The 18,465-nt window shown below is 38.5% G+C and overlaps 1 protein-coding gene across 1 annotated transcript in view; it reads left to right on the top strand.

Annotated features, from left to right (window-relative positions):
- ADAMTS9 (ADAM metallopeptidase with thrombospondin type 1 motif 9) overlaps positions 1-18,465 on the top strand; it is a 156,757-nt gene that overhangs the window by 25,437 nt on the left and 112,855 nt on the right. Inside the window, exons 4-12 of the mRNA XM_063113586.1 lie at positions 1,964-2,253; positions 4,463-4,546; positions 4,647-4,762; positions 5,715-5,755; positions 5,865-5,970; positions 8,836-8,982; positions 10,214-10,355; positions 12,364-12,468; positions 17,749-17,894. Of these exons, the coding sequence (XP_062969656.1) occupies positions 1,964-2,253; positions 4,463-4,546; positions 4,647-4,762; positions 5,715-5,755; positions 5,865-5,970; positions 8,836-8,982; positions 10,214-10,355; positions 12,364-12,468; positions 17,749-17,894 (1,177 nt within the window). The remainder of the gene's footprint in view (positions 1-1,963; positions 2,254-4,462; positions 4,547-4,646; positions 4,763-5,714; positions 5,756-5,864; positions 5,971-8,835; positions 8,983-10,213; positions 10,356-12,363; positions 12,469-17,748; positions 17,895-18,465) is intronic.

Below are 18,465 nucleotides of genomic sequence, written 5' to 3'. Positions count from 1 at the left end.
AATAGCAAAACAATAGAGACTATAAAACTTCTAAAACTTTTAAAACTTTGTCAATTGTAATAAATCAAATTAAAATACTTACAGAGACATTAAATAAGGATTATTTACTTTTCACAAAATAAGTGACATATTACCTTAATGTATAAGCATTCAATTTTCAGCATGGCTTCCATGCACCTATTGTATAAAGCAAGTCTCCCAGAAAATATCCATTAGGCACTATCTTCTTCCCAATTCAGATTCAGTTTGGAAACTGTCAACCAAATCATGAGCCCTTTTCAATCCCTAGCTATTAAGAAATCTTGCCTAATAAAAAGAACACTATTTAGGACTTTCTAATCTATGCCTGATTCCTCATACCTCTACTTCCTGCTATGTGACTTTGCATAAGTTGCTCAATCTCTTTGAGATGTTTTCTCATGTGTAAAATAGAGATAATTTTCTCAGTCTGAAAGGAGTATGTGAAATAACATATATAAAAGAGCCTACCTAGTTCAGTGCCTGGCACTGAGTAGGTACTTGATTAGTATCTATTTTATATTCATTTGATCCTTTAAAAATTGAACAACAGACTAATTGCCTATATGGCATTGGTTTACATACATGAATACACTTGAAAGAGAGACTAGAAGGAAAAGAATTTAATGTTGAATCCTGCTATGTACCAGGCTTTGGCATACTCTCATTATCTGTAGTTGAACTATATATAACTTGCTTGACAGGTTAGACAGCCAACTGAAACACTAAACTCAGGCAAAAATACACATTTTGGCCTAAATATTTGGGCCCTTCAAATGTAAACCCACTTACAATTTAACTTTTTAAAAAAATTTTGGGGTATTGGTGTAACAAATTCTATTCCTTAGGTCTTAGGTAAGCATACTTCTTGCAATTCTGTTGCCTATTTTAGAGTACAAGCTAGTGGCATTAAAGCTTTATAGTATATTTATTAGCTTATAGGCAAGATAATAGATTAAATTCTGTTTTTACTCAAAGTGTATTTTGGCAGGCACTTTTATGCTTATTCTGTTTATTGTATGGTTGATGACATGAAAATTGGATATTTTCACCACTAATAACTTCAAGCCAAGTTCTAGTCTTGAGACAAGTGCTTCTCAAAATTTAAGTGTAAATATGAATTATCTAGGGATCTTATTAAATGTGGATTCAGGTCTGGGGTGAAGGTAAAAAATCATCATTTCAAATAAGCTTCCAGGTGTTGCCAATGCTGCTAGTTCATGGACCACCCTTCGAATAGCAAGACTGTGTAGAACCCAAGAGACAAGTGCTGGAAACAAGTAGAGCCAATGTGACATTATAAATCAGGGTCCCAACTGCCTGCCCATACTCTCTGAGTTTAATCTGCTTCCTTCACTGAACCCTGAAATAAATTAAGAATTCAGAGACATTGAATAGCAGTGATTCTGTTCTTACATTTCAAGTATTCCAATGATCTAATAAGGTAATAGACTACCTCGTTGTGCGTTTTCTGTAGTTCCTTTGTATCCTCTGTTAGCCTGCCCACCTCTCACACTTCTTTATACTATATCTCATTGAATATCAAAAGTAGTATATGTGAAACATCTCCATTTCCATTTTTCAGAGCTCTGTAGCTGCGTTATTGGCCCATACTATATCTATGGCAAAGAACAATGAGATGGAAATTGTTTAAATCCCAGCAAGGCTTTTGTTACCAAATGAACAGAATCACATGCAATTGTTTCCCTGATTTTCGAATACCTTAAATGAGCATTTATGTAAGCTTCCCAGGGAAGCTCATCTCAAATCCTTAGTCATTTAGATGATAGAGCAGATTGGATTGCACCTGTTTCCACAGTATATAGGACTTATTTTTGTACATAATTTGAGTACAGAGGCATCATCTTAAGATGTGTCAAATTAAATTCTTAATATGAAGTAGATGTGGCTTGAAATGTAATGATTGCCATCTGACTTGTTACAGAACACAAAAATGGTCACAGTGAAGAGAAGAGGAAAACCAGAACAAGAAAATGGGGAGAAAGGAATAACCTGGCTGATGATGTGGCGGTCTTAAACAGTGGCTTAGCAACAAAGGCGTATTCTGCCTATGGGAACAAGACGGACAGCACAAGGGAAAAGAGGACCCACAGAAGAACAAAACGTTTTTTATCCTATCCACGGTTTGTAGAAGTGATGGTGGTGGCAGACAACAGAATGGTTTTATACCACGGAGCAAACCTTCAACACTATATTTTGACCCTAATGTCAATTGTAAGTACATTCAAAAGAAGGTGATTTATGATGTCTTTAAATGTACCATTGGGGAATGGGTTTCCATCCAGTGCTTTGGAGGATCATTCAGGGCTGGCACTTCCACTGTTCAGCAAGTGACTGAAGAGAACGTGAGATTATTCATTGGTTGTCTTTTTGTAATGACAATAACAGTTATCAATATTGCATGTGTATTCTGTGTTAGACAGTGTGTTCCTACTTAAAAGGCATACTCTCTAATCCTCCTGGCAACCCTGTTAGGTGGGATTATCATCTCCATTTTGTAGATAAGAAAACCGAATCTCAGAGGAGTTAGGTCACTTGCCCGTGGTCAGGTAAAGCTAGTGAGTATCGTAGCCATTGCATGGGACCTTTTGCTTGTCCAGTTCCCAAAACCAATGCTCTTTCTCTGTCTTAGGAACTTTGCACAGCTGGGTGTGGGCCTTCAGTGATACTTTGGGATGCTGGTTATGAATCATAGTCACCCTTGGAGCTTCCTAAAGCCTCAGTCCTTAAATTAAGTATCAGTGAGGTGAGGCCTAGGAATTTCTCACTCTATTTTTCTACTCCTGTTTTGAGTTGGAAACACAATAAATATGCATGATTGTGAAAATCAAACATAGCCAAAGCCTAGTGACTAAAAAATAAGTATCTTGTATGCAGGCTCTCTAGCCTCTTCCCAGAAGCAACCCTTGGTAAAAACTTTTGCATATGTTTCTAACCAGCACTGCCCAATAGAAACATAATGCAAACCACATATTTAATTTTAAATCTTCTAGTAGCCACATTAAAGAAAAGTAAAAAGAAACAGTAAAATTAATTTTAATAATGTGCTTTATTTTATATTCAAATATTATCATTTCAAAAATTATTCAGATATTTAACTTTTTTTTAATATACTAAGGCTTTAAAATCCAGTATATGTTTTACACTTATAGGACTTCTCAGTTTGCGCTAGGCACATTGTAAGTGCTCAGAGGCCACATGTGGTGAATGGACACTATATAGGGCAGTGAAACTCTAGACATTTTTTAAGCAAATACGTATGCATAAATGACTTTCTTTCAAACAGAAAGGGAGCATTCTTATACACTGTTTTATACATTGCTATTTTCTTGGAATATTAGAGATCGTTCCATAGTAGCCCATATAGATCTCCTCTCACTCATTTTAAGACTTAGCATAACATTCAATTTCATGGATCAACTCTAATTTATCTGAACAGCAACCTTTTAATACATTCCCCAAGTTGAATGTGAACAGAAACCATGTTTGGGAATGTTGTTTTAGGGTTTCTTCTTCCCTCCCCAGTGCTTCTTGTCTTTCCCCTCATAGCTTTGAACCATTCCCTGATGACCCCCAACCCTGCATCCGCCCACTCCCCTCTTACCACCCAGTCCTCTGCTCAGGCCTGTGTGCCTCAGCCCTCTCTTGTGCAAGAAGAGCTAAAGGAAAACCTAACCAGGCCTTGCATAAACACAGCTCCATTTCCACCCCATAATTCCAAATTTGTCATAGGAATTTTGATTATGAACGTGGACTTTGAGTCAGACTGACCTAGGTTGAGAGCTCTGGGTCTGCCACTCTCCACTGTGTAGCCTTGGACAAAGTTTCTCTAAGCCTTGGTTTCCTCTTTCGTTGGGCAGAGATTGTGACAGTACCTAGCCCAGAGTTTCGTTATGGGGACTAAATGCAGATGCATATGCAGTTTTCAACAAGGACCTCATCCACAATAAGCCTTTGTGAATGTTGGTTCTCACAATTCATTATAATAATGCAAAAAATCCAAAAACAGGTTACCAGGTTGTTGAGGACACAAGAGGGTAGTAAAGATAAAGCACTAGCAAACATGGTCAGTGTGGGATCCCATAAGTTGGCAATCCAGAATTTCAAATGAAAGGAAAAAGAGCTTGATGGAAAATTAATATCCAGCATTTTGGTACAGAGAACTAAGTCACGTGGCAATGCAATTTCAGAGAAAAATACCTTGGAATTGAAACTTGTTTAAATTCATTATTATCTAAAGCTGCTATCTATGAATTTTACAGAGAGACTTTTAAAAAATTTGTTGAATGAATGAAAATTCAGAACTACATAATACATATGTTGCATGAAACGTAAAAAGAGGTGGAACCCAACATAAGAAGTGAATTGCTTATTGTTTACACAGAGTTCACAATTAACTTTGAAAAATTTATCTCGGTTGCAGGTAGCCTCTATCTATAAAGACCCAAGTATTGGAAATTTAATTAATATTGTTATTGTGAACTTAGTTGTGATTCATAATGAACAGGTAATTAAGTTTTTTTCTTTTTTCTTCTATCTGTATCCGAAATGGCATATCTAATTGGTGGTAGTGCAACAGACCAACCATAATTCTTCTCTGTGTTTAGGAAGGACCTTCCATATCTTTTAATGCCCAGACAACATTAAAAAACTTTTGCCAGTGGCAGCACTCGAAGAACTATCCAGGTGGAATTCAGCATGATACTGCCGTTCTTGTAACAAGGTATATGGATTTCTTATTCCTCAAATCTCTGTTTCAGGTCAGGTTGATAGGATGGTTTCATACATTCCTGGCAGCCAGCCCCTAGTACTATACAGGGTTTCTCAATTTAGGTACCGTTGACATTTTGGACCAGATAATTCTTTGCTCTGGGGACCACCCTGTGCATTGCAGGATGTTTAGCAACATCCCTGGCCCATGTTTAGTAATTATCACTAGCACTCCCTCCTCTAAACTGTGGCAACCAACTGTGTCTCCAGACATTGCCAAATGCCCCCTGGGGAGGCAGAATCACCTCTGGTTGAGAACCACTAACCTATAGGTACCAGATAAGGCATAAATGTGTTAGGCAGGCTTGAAAGTAAATTCCTTTATATTGCAGATTTAGCTGCTATTCAGATTGAGTGGGTTGTTGCCATGTGGGGCATGAGTCCAGTGTTACCAGATTCGGTGATTTTTTTAAGAAGCCAGAGATGTGGGTTCTTTTAGATATTAAATCTCCCAATTTTTAAATAGTAGCTACTATCTCAAAAATCTTTAAAATGTTGTACAGCGGTGCTGGCCTAATTGTGCCTCCTCTGATATGGTCAGAAACCCTCCTAAGTGAACTTAAATGAAAAGCATTTAGAGTCTTCTCTGGAATGTTCAGAGTCTTTATGAAACTAGAATCACTTACTCCAAGGTATTGGGAAATGTACTGGTTGAAGAGGTTTCTGACTGCTCCATGGCTACCCTGGCAGCAGCAAAACACTTCTTAATGTAGCTTTTATTCTTAAATCAATGATTCCCAAATGTTTTTTGAGTTGTGAAACCCTGGCCTTGTTAGTCTGCTTTTCTGTAACCCTCCCCCTCTAAAATGTGTGCTGTTGTGAATGCCTAAAAGACTCTAAAGTGTTTACTTGTGTTGACATATTCTCTTTGGTGTCGTCAAGGCCTAAGTCTGCTTTGCTTTCAGGCAGGATATCTGCAGAGCTCATGACAAGTGTGATACTTTAGGTGAGTCCTCTGTGCATATCCTCTATGGCTAAAACAGTTTACTACATGTTTTTGTTACAAGCCACAATTGCTTTTTAAAGTAAATCTTTGTTGCCCCCCCTCCCCATAGGTCTTGCTGAACTGGGAACCATTTGTGATCCCTATAGAAGCTGCTCTATTAGTGAAGATAGTGGATTGAGTACGGCTTTTACAATAGCGCATGAGCTGGGCCATGTGTAAGTTTCCTTTCAACAATTTCATTTAATTCAGAGTGACCTAAAAGGTTTGTCCTTGACATCAGTGGGCATTTTTACTTGACTTTAGTGGGTATAAGACACTTCCTAAGTCATGGTAGAGTTTGTGTGGTTGAAGAGCATTGAGCTTAATTGGGAGAAATGACTTTGGCTTCAGAAAGTGGAGTAAATGAAGTGCATCTTGTTCAGCCATAGCTCGTGTGTGTCTTTGGTTTAACTGCTCAAGTTTAACATGCAAGGTCTAATATTCTTTTTTCCTACTGAAAACTGGAAGAATAGGGTCTTTCCTTCTGCTGATGCAGAGGATATATTAGACTGGAGAACTTTCCTGACTTAACATCTTTGTCTAGGAGGATTCCCAACATTGCCCTGGCCCATAAGATTTTTGCAACTCCAGATCATTTCTGATTCTAGTTATATATGGCTGTAATTCAGACATTGAACATCTGGGAACAGTGAAATCCCTCTTTTAGGGAAGAGAATGAACAAAGATACAGAGAAGGAACCATTTCCTTATTATAGTCAATAAGTGTCCGGCCATTATGAAATGGCTTTTCCCTTTTGCTCTTTAGAGACAGAGCATGGTTAAAACATGTGTAAACTTTCTAGAAATTCTGGTTTTTGAACTGCATTATTTTCTTTCTAAAATAATTAAATTACTTATACTATATATTTTTGACATTTTTTTTCAAAAGATGTCATAAATATAGCTGTCTGTCAGTTTCTGTGTCAGATGTTAACTTTATGCAGAGCTAACTAACATCTATTAAGCAAGCTTTTTCATTCAAATATTTTTACAAAGACACATTATAAAGGTATTGTGCTAGGCATAGAGCAAGGTGCATATATACAGGTATTTCCAATTCAGTTCAACATATAACAGGTATATTTTTAAACTAGTAACTTTCTCATATATTTTAAGAACACACATCTTTTCTTTTCTCCAGAGAAAATATTGTCAGATGCCCCATATTTAGAACATAAATGAGGCAGGCTTTCCATTTAGCAGCTGCAGCAGGCCAGATCTGCTTAGTCAGCATCCTCTGTTCTTCTGGTTTCTAAGGCACCTTGATGAAACTCAAGGACTCCCGGAAGAGAATTCCAGTTCCAGCTCCCCCACCTAAGTAGCCATGTGACTTTGACCATGTAATTAAATCTTTCCACAGCCCAGTTTCTTCCTCTGCAAAATGTGGAGAATAATAATACTATTCATTGGGTCAAATAAGTGATTCAATGAAAGAGAGCATCTAAAGCATTTAACATACTTCCTGGTGCATTGTGAATGCTGCAAAGTCTTGGTTATTATTGTTTAGTAGGTGTTTAATAAATATTTATTATTATTTAGCCCCGGTAATGAGCAAATGTGCCTGACATTTAAATGAAAATAAGTTTTCTGTATGTTTACATGATGAAATGAACTTTATCAAGTCATGGTGGGGGTGGGAAAGAAGCACCAGCTCCTTTGCATAACAGAGAAACAACTAAGATTTGAATGCTTTGCCTGTTTGAGGCTTGTTGATGTAGGTATTACACTGATTATGCAGCTGGGAACTGGAAACCAGGGCAGTTATTCTTTTAAGAAAATAGACTCTTAAGCATTAAGAACTATTACTAAGTTCAACCAAGACAGATAAAATCTCTATTGCCAAATATTCCATCTCTATTGGCAAATATCGAGGTGCCTAAATTTTTTAAAGAAAAAGAAAAGAAAACACAAGAGAAATGAATGAGATAGACTTCACAGCTTTTATCCCAGCTTATACTTTTATATGAAGCAGTTCAACACACTTCTGACTTACTTATTTCTGTATTCAAGATGAACTATTGAAGTGAATTCCTGCTGAAATGCCAAATTAATCACATGCATCAATTTTGTGACTGGGGACAGTCATCCAGAGAGAGAAGGCAACACTCTGAGATTGTCACCCAGTGGATAATTTCCTGAGCTGAGAATGGCATTTGGGTCATAGAATTGATGTTTCTGGATTGAGGAAATACTTCCTGTCATTTTTCTCCACTTCCTCTGGCTAAACCAGGAATGGCAAGTATGTGTTAATGCTGCTATTGAGCTCCCTCCCAGGCTTGAGAGGACATTGGCAGTCCTTCACAGCCTTCTCACAGGCAGAACCTGGATTAGTTTAAGAATCCTTTTGTGTCTGACTTTTTAGGAAGCCAGTACCAATCAATTGCTGTTGTCATGAAGCATGAAACTATTTGCCATCTCTTGAGTTAAGCCAATTGAATTGGCATGCCCCTGGTTTCCATGCTTACCACTCTCTTTCTTGAGTTTTATTGTGCACAAACTTTGCATACCTTTATAATGATATACCTATACAAGCATATCATTTGTCAATCCGATCCAAAAAGGACAGATGCCAAGACCCATAGTGAGCCTCTTATTAGAAAGCTTTTGGCTTCAATTTTTGACACTGGACTGACTCTTTAGATTTACAGTATTATTAAACCTGCCAAATTCTTGACTCTATAAATCGCCCTTTTACAGCTTATTAGGAATTCCAACTACTGTATTCTAGCACCAACTACAGCACATTCAGAGCCTCTGCAATTCCAAAAAGTACACTTTAAGCCAAATAAATGGCCCAAACCATATCTTTTTTTAAACATGAAAGGCATTTCGTATTAACTTGGGTGAGAATTCTGTTTTATTCTATACTCTATCTTGAATTGTCTTAAATCTTGTTCTGCTCATCAGGAGTCAGGTTCTCATCCACAGTGCAGTAGCCAGGTAAGTCTTTTTCTCTTAGAAGGATGCAGTCTTAAAGCAATTTTAGCAGCGCAATCCCTTGGCATTTATTGACACTCTAATCATTGTCTCATTGGCTTTAGGTTTAACATGCCTCATGATGACAACAATAAATGTAAAGAAGAAGGAGTGAAGAATCCCCAGCATGTCATGGCTCCCACATTGAACTTCTACACCAACCCCTGGATGTGGTCAAAGTGTAGTCGAAAATACATCACTGAGTTTTTAGAGTAAGGCTTGAACTTTCTTTCAGCACAGACTTCTAGTGTCTGGCCTACTGTAGAGAACTAATTGTGGGAAAGAAAATCTAGAGTCAAGCATTCCTTTTGAGTTGTTATTTTTGTTGACATTCCTTGGAGAAGGAAAAAAAATATTTTCTGACATCTGTGTAGTTCATATCCTTGCCAGCATTTAGAAGATTACAGACTGAACTAAAAAAAAGTTGGGATCTTAAAGAGAATGTGGAAAATGTTGCTTCATTTTGGGTAGAGCTTTGAAATTTGTTCAGTTTTAGGGAGAGGGATCATGAATGTGATTCCATGAAGAAGGCCACAAATATTTATACATCTAACTTAGTCATTTGGGCTTGGAAAGGGGTGGGGGAGTGAGCTTGAAACAAAGAAGATCATGCGGGTGGATGGAAATTGCAGAGGACCCCATGTTGTTGAATTGTGCAAATTCTCTCCCATCCTCTGGTCCTTCCTCCCTCCCTTCCTCTCTTTCTCCCACCCTCTCTCCTTCTCCCTTCCCTTTCTCTTTTTTTCCCTTTTCCTTTCTTTTTTTTAAGCTTCCTACTAGGCTGCTCAATGATCCAATTACATTATACAATGCCCCTGTGAAACAGATTTATTGCTTTTCTCTCCCAGAAGTACAAAAGGTTAAGTGTTTGTCCCAAAGTCACTGGGTGTGTATTTCTGCAACCACAGGGAAGAGGGGGCCTTATTAATCAGAACTCACCGGGTGTGAATTTTCCAGAAGAGGTGTTTGCAGAAAAGTGAAAGAACTGAAGGGTAGCTGTTTTTCTTATTAACCAGATGGTGTAAGGTGTTTTCTTTCTGTGGGTCATCAGTTCACTCACTCACTCATCCCTTTGGCAAACATTTACTAAACTATGAATAGGGCCACATGCTTGGATGAAAAAGACACTATCTTTGCCCCTAAGAAGCTTACAGTCTATTGGGAAAGACAGTCAAAAATAAACAGATAATTGCATTGAAGTGTGATAAATGCTGTAACAGATATAGATTTCCTACTGACTATGTTGTATGCATAGCATTGGTTCTATAAAGTACACCAAAAATGTAACTTCAGCTCTGGACTTAGCTTTAGATGAAAAGAATAAAGCAAATGTAAAAAAGGAGCTGTCCTCTTTGCCATTAAAATGCCAGAGTGGCCTTCACCTTTATCATGAGCCTTTGACAGTCTCTGATCTCATCATCTGTTTGTTTCTGCTTTTCATAGCACTGGTTATGGCGAGTGTTTGCTCAATGAACCCGAATCCAGACCCTACCCTCTGCCTCCCCAACTGCCAGGCCTCCTTTACAACGTGAATAAACAATGTGAATTGATTTTTGGACCAGGTTCTCAGGTGTGCCCATATATGGTAAGTGTTTGGGGGCTGTTTCTGTCCTTGTCTATAGATCCTGGATTTCTTTTTATTCATAGTTTTCCATTGGATTCTCACTCTCATATAAACTACCCCAGGAAAAGTTGAGAATGAAATAGACTGTGAATGATCATAGTAATTTTGATGATGCTGATAAACAATACCATTGCTCAGTGTTAGATGTGCTTTACCTATACTTTCTCATTTCACACTCATGACACCTCAAAGGGAGATGCCATCATCACTTTCATTTTACAACTGAGAAAGTGAGGCTCAGAGAGGATGAGGTCACAGAGCTGGTAATCACAGCGTTCAGCTCTTTTCTCTCCTTATCTCCTTTCATGCCCTTTGACCTATCTAGGTAATCTAAATGATAGGGATGCGTCTAAATGCAGTAAAGTTAACTCATGAGACAAACCTGTTTCCCTGTTTTAGCTTGTTAAGGTTGAGTCCTGTGAACACTTGGGGCTTGAGATCATTTCTGGTGTTAGCTCAGCTGGGGAGTGTGTGTGTGATACTTTGGTGCATGTGTCATGGATGTTTGGATCTGTGATATGATCTAGTGGCTATCAGGTTACAGATGAGCTGTGCTTCTGTGGGGTGACCCATTCCATCCCTTTGGGCATATGATTGTTTTGCTGGGAGAGACTTCTGAGGTTGCATGGTAAATTGGGAAGTGATTCCATGGAAATAACAAAACATTTTGATCCCAAAATGATTCCATGGAAATAATAAAACATTTTGAATAAATTTTATCCATAATGATATTAATTTCTGTGTTATTCATGATAGCAAAAATTAGGAATTATGGAAATGCCCAAGAAAAGAAAGGTTAAGCAAATGATAGAGTCTCTGTTTAGTGGAATATCGTATAGCAGTCGAAAATGATCTACACCTGGGAACTTGCTCCTGATATAATTTTAAGTTAAAATAACAGGATAAACAATTTATTTTGTAGATTATGTTCTCAGCTCTAAAAGCGGAAAAAAGCTACAGAAGAGAGTGGGTAGTTGGAGGCTTTTTTCTGTTTGTTTTTCAATAATTTTTTAATACCTTCTTAACTTTTCTACTATGAGCATGGTTTAATAACTAGAAAAAATAAAAACAAAAAATCATTTTAAAAAAGTATGCCCTGAAATAGAGCTAAATATATCAACTGGGATAAATCTAAAATACAGTGTTTAGAGAAAGAAGAAAGCAAGTTACAGGATATGTCATTATGGTACTGTTTGTATCAAGCTTAAATGCTATACAATACTGGTAGGTTTTTTTGCATTTGTAGTAAAAGCATTGGGAATGATGAAGTGATGAACATACTCAGGACAGTGGTCACCTCTGGGGAAAAGAGGAGAGGAAAGGGACCCAGGATGAGTATACAGGGCCCTTCAGCTGTGCCTGTGAAGTTTTCTTTCTTCAGCTGGGTGGTGGGTATGTGGGTATCCATTGTTTCTTTTTTGCACTTTTTGTATGCCTGGTGTACTTCACAATATTTTGTCCTTTTTTTCCGCAGACAAGCCCTAAAAGCCTTAGAAAGGAGTCATAGTATGACCATGATATTATTTGGCCTAGTAGAAAAAAAAATAGTTTTGGGGTCAACCTTAAGCTAAACACAAATCACAGCTCATCACAACCTAACTCAAAACCTAAACTCAAATCACACAATTCTGGTGTGAAATTAAGCATGCTCCTTGGTTTCTTCAAGCCACAGTTTCCTCTTCTGTAACATGGGGAGGTGTTACTGAGGACCACTGGACATCATGTGGTCTCAGATGCAAAGTAGTTCCCCTTCTATGTCACTGCAAGTCCTACCAGGCATGGAAGTGTATCTTATGGGCTGCCCTCTACATCCCTTGGAATATTTTATCATTTATCATACCAAGGAGAAAAATCCCTTTTAATTCTACTCTATATCATTGGCAAATCATTAGCTGAAAGCAATCCTTCCCTCGTTAGATACCATCTTAATCATGTTGTCACTTAATTGTCATTCAACTGAATTGGGCAGATGCAGTGTAGACGGCTCTGGTGCAATAACGTGGATGGAGCACACAAAGGCTGCCGGACGCAGCACACACCCTGGGCCGACGGGACCGAGTGTGAGCCCGGAAAGGCAAGTAACGCCCCATTCCGTTCAGTGTCCTGGGGCAGGAGCAGCGGGATCTGGCTGTGTGATCAGTGACTGATTTTAGAGTGTATGATAATGCAGTCTGTTTAAGCATGCATAATATGTTTCTGAGGAGGAAAGATCATCTTACTTTGAAAATTGTGAAATTAACATTACAGCCTAATACTGATACCAGAGATATATCCATCATCATTGCCTCAATTTTAAGACATTCTTTCAATTTAAGGCTTTTCTGTCATTTTAACGTTTCTAAAACCCGATTGTGTTTTTCAGTGTATGGGTACATTTAACATGAGGTAGTGTTTCTTTTCCCTCTCACTCTCATTACAGGTGGCACTGAAAAGCTATTATTAAGTTGATGAAGTATCTTAGAATCGAGTAAATACAGAAATACAGTAACCTTATTGTGTTCACTGTAGCACTGTTGGTACCAGGCTTTTACCGAGCTGTGGTGTTTTCTTTAGGGAACTAGGATGTCACCTGGAATATATTCAAATCCAAATTCTCATGGACTGGTTATAATGGTTCCCACTTATTTGTTAATAACTAAACAAAATCCATTGCTTGTGTGACCCAATGATAACAGTGTCCCATGCACATGGGAGTATGATTAACTTAACCTTCTGCACCTGGTGTGTATCTAAAAAAATGGTGGTCTGTTAGTGATATCATCATCATCAGCCAAAAAACTTGGTTACAAAAAATTTTAGATATATATTCTGATTTTTTAAAAAATCCGTACAGAAAAATGACATTCTGTCACCAGTGATACAGTCCCTGGACTATATTTCTGAGTCTCTTATCATCCTTACATATATTTTATATATATTTTTAGTGGCTGCCATGAAAACCTGAGAACCATATTCCCAATGCAAACCTATGATCCTCTGGCCACCAACACACTAAGTTAAATGTCCTGTAAAAAGTGCAAGACTCACTCTTTGGCTAAAGAGATATATTTAAGCCAGTTATATGGCTTAAATTGAATTCGTTTGATATCAGCAAAACCACTGGTATTGTGTGGTGGTTCTTAGTCAATGTGATGCACCCACCCACTGTGTCTATTTCTGACACATGTTATTGCTGGAAAAATCACCACAAAGAAGAATTCTCAATAATATGATGAAGTGACTTGTATTTAGTAAAATTGTCTGAATGGGCTACCAAGCTCCATGCAGTGGTATGGTTTCCCAACCAATTCTGGAACACAAAAAAACTTGGAAGATGTCTGTTGAGTCTTTTTTCTAATCTTCTGTTTTTGCAATAGAAGCAGAAAAGAAAGGATTGCAGAGTAATCTTACATCTTCTGAGGGGTGGGGAACTTTGGGAGAGCTTTCAGAAGACCCCTTCCATGTGTGGTTGTGTTCAGCAAGGGCAGAAGACTTCAATGCATTCCAAAGGGCAAGCTCAGGACACTTTTAGAGAAGTAACTGCACAGAAAAAATGATAGGTACATTTTAGTTGTGTTTTAGAAAAGTTGCCACGTCTTGCAGCTTTTATTAAAGATGGAGGTATATTAAAAATGTGGGTATATATAAACACCCTGAAAAGTATTATAAAGAGGTGGGTATATATAAATACCCTGAAAAGTATTTATGTATTTTACAAATGCCTAAGAAGATAGATATGTTGGCATAAAAATTCTTCGTGGTTTTTGTTTTGTTGTGTTTTCACAGAATTGGCAATATATGTCTTTTCTCTATATACTAGCAGCAAATTCTGACTCCCTTTGCTGCTGGGTTTTTTTTTTTTTTTTTTTTTTCCCTTACTTTCTCTTCTTTCTGCCCTGCTCCCTCAGCAGTAATCTATCTTGGGCTGCTGACACAATGTTATTTTGATGAATGACTCACTAATGTCTCTTTATTTTCTCCATTCTCTTAAGTCCGTTAACATTTTCATTTCTGTTCGTGAGTCTGAGGTTTGAAATTCTTTTGTTTCAAGCCTTCTTGGGACAAAATTGACCTCAAAGTCCCCATCCCAATATCTTTAAAAAAGATGCATTTATGTAAAATGTCATTTAAATGGTTTTGGACTTTTTTAAGAAAGCCTGACTTTATTTTGACTGTGGTTCCACCAGACTCTTTATACTTTGTTGTGATGTATAGATAATGGCTATTCCCATATGTAATTATTGTTTGTCCAATTTGCCTCGTTAAATAGATTGTCTTGGTGTATCTTTCCAAAACAGCCCCCATTTCTAGCCTCTGTCACCTTTAGACACTTTCCCTGTTCCTCTGAGATTCTTCCTCTCTTTTGGACACCTGTCAATGTTCATACTACCAATAAATGTTTAATTTGCAGACCAGTTTGTAATTAGAAGTTTTCTTTTAAAAAGGGACCAAGAGGTCATTTGAATGCAGTGTTGAATGGTAGCCCACCTCCCTGTTTTATTCGGAGGTTTATGGTCATGCTTAATGAGAATAATGGTCACTTTGTAGTCTGCTCTTGTGTGAAGGCAGGTAAAGTCTATAGAATAGAGAGATCAAGAGACCGAAGTCGAAAGTGTCAAGAGGGAAGAAAATATATTTCCAGGAACATTCTCATTATTAAAATCAATGAACAGTCGTAGGAATTTTCTCCTCACTTTGTGGGATTTATAAAATGTGTATCTGGCAGCAAGATTTGAAGGCTGAATTTGGCTGTCAGCCAGGACCTCAATTGCATGTTAGTTAGGAATTATGTTTAGGTCAGATCCAATGATTGCAGTACAAGGAAACTGGTTCTTTTTCTGATACAAAAAACTAATACAAGACCTAGGTTTGATCTGTTATGGCAGCTCCATAAAGTCATCAGAGACTTAGGGTTGTAATTTCTTTCTGCTCAACTATTTTGTGCAAATGGCTTTCATCCTCAAGATCACAAAATGGCTGCTGTAGCTCCAGCCATGGAGTCTGTAGTCCCAGAAGAATGATGCCAAAGGGCAAAGAACAAAGGGTTAAAAGCACCTCTCCAGGAATCTTGCCCAATGATTTCTGCTGACATTTCATTGACTACCTCCACCTGTGGGGAACCTGGGAAAATACAGGTTCTTTTACCAAGGATAAAGGGGAAAATGGTGAGCAATCTGGAGTCTCAGCCTCACTTTTAACCATCTCATCAATCTTGCTATTGTTGGAAATTTCACTCTTTATTTGGAAGTCAGAAATGGTCCCCATTTGCTCACAGTTGAGAGGCAGAGAGGCAGCATGTGTCGCAGTTAAGAGTGTACACTATTAAGTCTGGCTGTCTGTGTTCCTGTCTCCTCCCTGCCCCTTACTGATGTTTGGCATTAACTCCTCTGTGCTTTAACTTTTCTTTCTGTAGAAATGGAGATAACAATAGTACCTGCTTTGTAGTGTGTTGTGAGGATTAAGTATGTATATACACACATATACATGTTTATATATATATGCATATAATGTTTAGAACAGTGCCTGACAAATATTAAGTTCAGTGTAATTGTCTGCCACTATCACTACCATCATTAAGTTAGGTCTCCTAGGTGCTAAGCTGTATACTAAGTGCTTTGGATACATTCTCATGTTATATTCAAGACAACTTTGGCAGGTAGGTCTCCATTTTTCAGCTGTGGAAACAGACTTCAGTGACTTGCCCAAGGCCACAGAGATAGTTCGTGGAAGAGCTACCACTCACAGCCAGTGTTTACCTGTTAAGTTTTGTCCGTGTAGACATGCTTTTTCCAATATGGTAGCCACGAGCCACATGTGGCTACTTGAAATGTCCATCTGAACTGAAATGTGCTGAAGCATAAAATACACTCCAGGTTTTGAAGACCTAGTATAGGAAAGAAAGAGTATTAAAAAACTCATTAGTAATCTCTATATTGGTTACATGTAGAAATAATAATGTTTTAGATCTATTGAGCTAAATATGACATATTCAAATTAATTTCAGGATTTTTCTTTTTTTACTTTTTTTAAATGTGTCTTTTAGAAATTCTTAATGTGGCTCATGTTGCATTTCTATTGGATAGTGGTGCTCTAGACCAAGCTGCCTCTCTGTTCATTTATTTTTATGTGCATATATTCCAAGAAATGTTCACAACCACTGTAAAAACAAATATAAAATGATTTCCAGAGAGTGATGTGGTCCCTGCTGCCTCGACCCACATTTCATGGGGACTGAGTTGCCCAGGATTCAGATGCAGAACCTTTTAAGCTTCAGCCAAACAGCCCAGGGAGAGGGACGTGTCCTCAGATACTGTAAGAGGATAATTACAAGGGAGGAGGCACGGCAGACTGGAGAAAGCTTAATTACACTCTAAATAATTGTTCGCCCGGCCTTTCATGGGGCTGGGTCTGGCTCCTCCGAGGAGACCTTCACCTGCCTCCTATTTCCCACTTTCCCTGCACACTGTCCCACCCCCTGGCCTTCGCGGCCCTCTGCTTCTGCTCTCTGCAGCTTGTGGTTCTCCCTGCAGATAAATCACAACAGTCGCCACCAGCTCTGCTTCAGAGATCTGAGTGAGCCGCAGGGTGTCACGCTCCTGCGGCCACTACCGCCACTCTTCCTTTGTCCACTGCTCAGTGACCTCGGCTTTATGTCAGGGCTTTACACCCCAACAATGGCAAGAGGGGTGAAATGGGCTTCTCCACTCCCTGTCCTGCTGAGGAGTCTTATTTTGTTTTGTTTTTTAAACATCATGGCCTTCTTCCTGCTCCAGGCTGGAGAATCTGAAACCATTAGTAACAAAGAAGTAATAAAGTTTAGGGCTCTCTGCAAAGTGTCCATTTTGCATTAGTCTCATCCTGAGTGCTTTCCTGGAGTGAGTTTATAGGAATCATGTAACTAGCTTTTTTTTTTTTCTCTCCTACTTAATTAAAATTGGGTTTTCAAATCCATGGGGTGCAATAAAACATTATATTTTACCAGGCTTGTAACATCTCTAGGCCTTGTTAATGGAGATTCGCTATGCAAATCCTGTTATTCACTTTGGCCCTGTCTGCCCATTTCCACTGCTCATTTTTCCAAGTAGACTAATTGAGCAGTTTGGAGCTGGCCATTGGAGTTACCCTGCCAGCCTGGAGCCAATCACTCACTAGCCAGTTTTATTCAAGCAAGCTGTAGATGAAGAAAGAGCCTAAAATCAATAAGTATGAGATTAAAATCCCTGAAGTTTCCATTATTCATATAGGTGATGGATTTGCAGCAGTTCAAACCAGCACATGGAAAAAAATTAAAGTATGGTATATTGAAAAGGACAGCCAGTCCTACAATGACTCACAGCACCAAGCTCTCCCTCACTGTTCCCCTTATTAAATACAGCACTGCAAGTTTGGATTTTGTGTTCCCAAAGAAATGGAGGTCCCCGTGACTGATGGATCCTGGGGAAGTTGGAGTCACTTTGGAACCTGCTCAAGAACATGTGGAGGGGGCATCAAAACAGCCATCCGAGAGTGCAACCGGCCAGAGTAAGTCCTGCACTTACTGCTATTGTTATTGGTATGGCAGGAGTAAGGAATTCCAAAAGGGAATAATTTAGCTGGATTTGGGTGAAGAGCATTTTCAAGTTAGAGAGCGGGTAGACTTGAAGGGTTGCCAGACCCGTGAGACCCGATGGTACCCAAACTCTTTATCCCCAGGCACCTCCCCTCTCTATTACTATTTTTCTCACACAATCCTTTGTTATTAAAAGTTTTGTCTACCAAGCAGTGGATCCTTTTGTGTTGGTTGGTCTGTTTCCCAATTTTGACAGTCAGGCATATCTTCTCCCCAGAGCTTAAGATAACATGTTAATAGAGTGAACAAATGGATTTTCACCAGGAAATAAAGAAATTGGACATTTTTATCCAGATTGTAGATAAATGTACCCATTCCAGTTAGCTACTGAAATGCTGAAAAGGGCTCACAGACCCACTCACCCTGAGGCTGCATTAGCAGACCCTAAGGGACCTGGGACCCCATGTCCAGAATTACTTTTTGAATCAGTCTAGTTGTTTTACAAGTAAGACACTTGAGGTCCCCATCCCACAACCTGACAGT

Source organism: Cynocephalus volans, chromosome 11 (genome assembly GCF_027409185.1).
Source record: "Cynocephalus volans isolate mCynVol1 chromosome 11, mCynVol1.pri, whole genome shotgun sequence".
Taxonomy (NCBI): Eukaryota; Metazoa; Chordata; class Mammalia; order Dermoptera; family Cynocephalidae; genus Cynocephalus; species Cynocephalus volans.
This window is presented reverse-complemented; position numbering and strand designations above follow the sequence as displayed.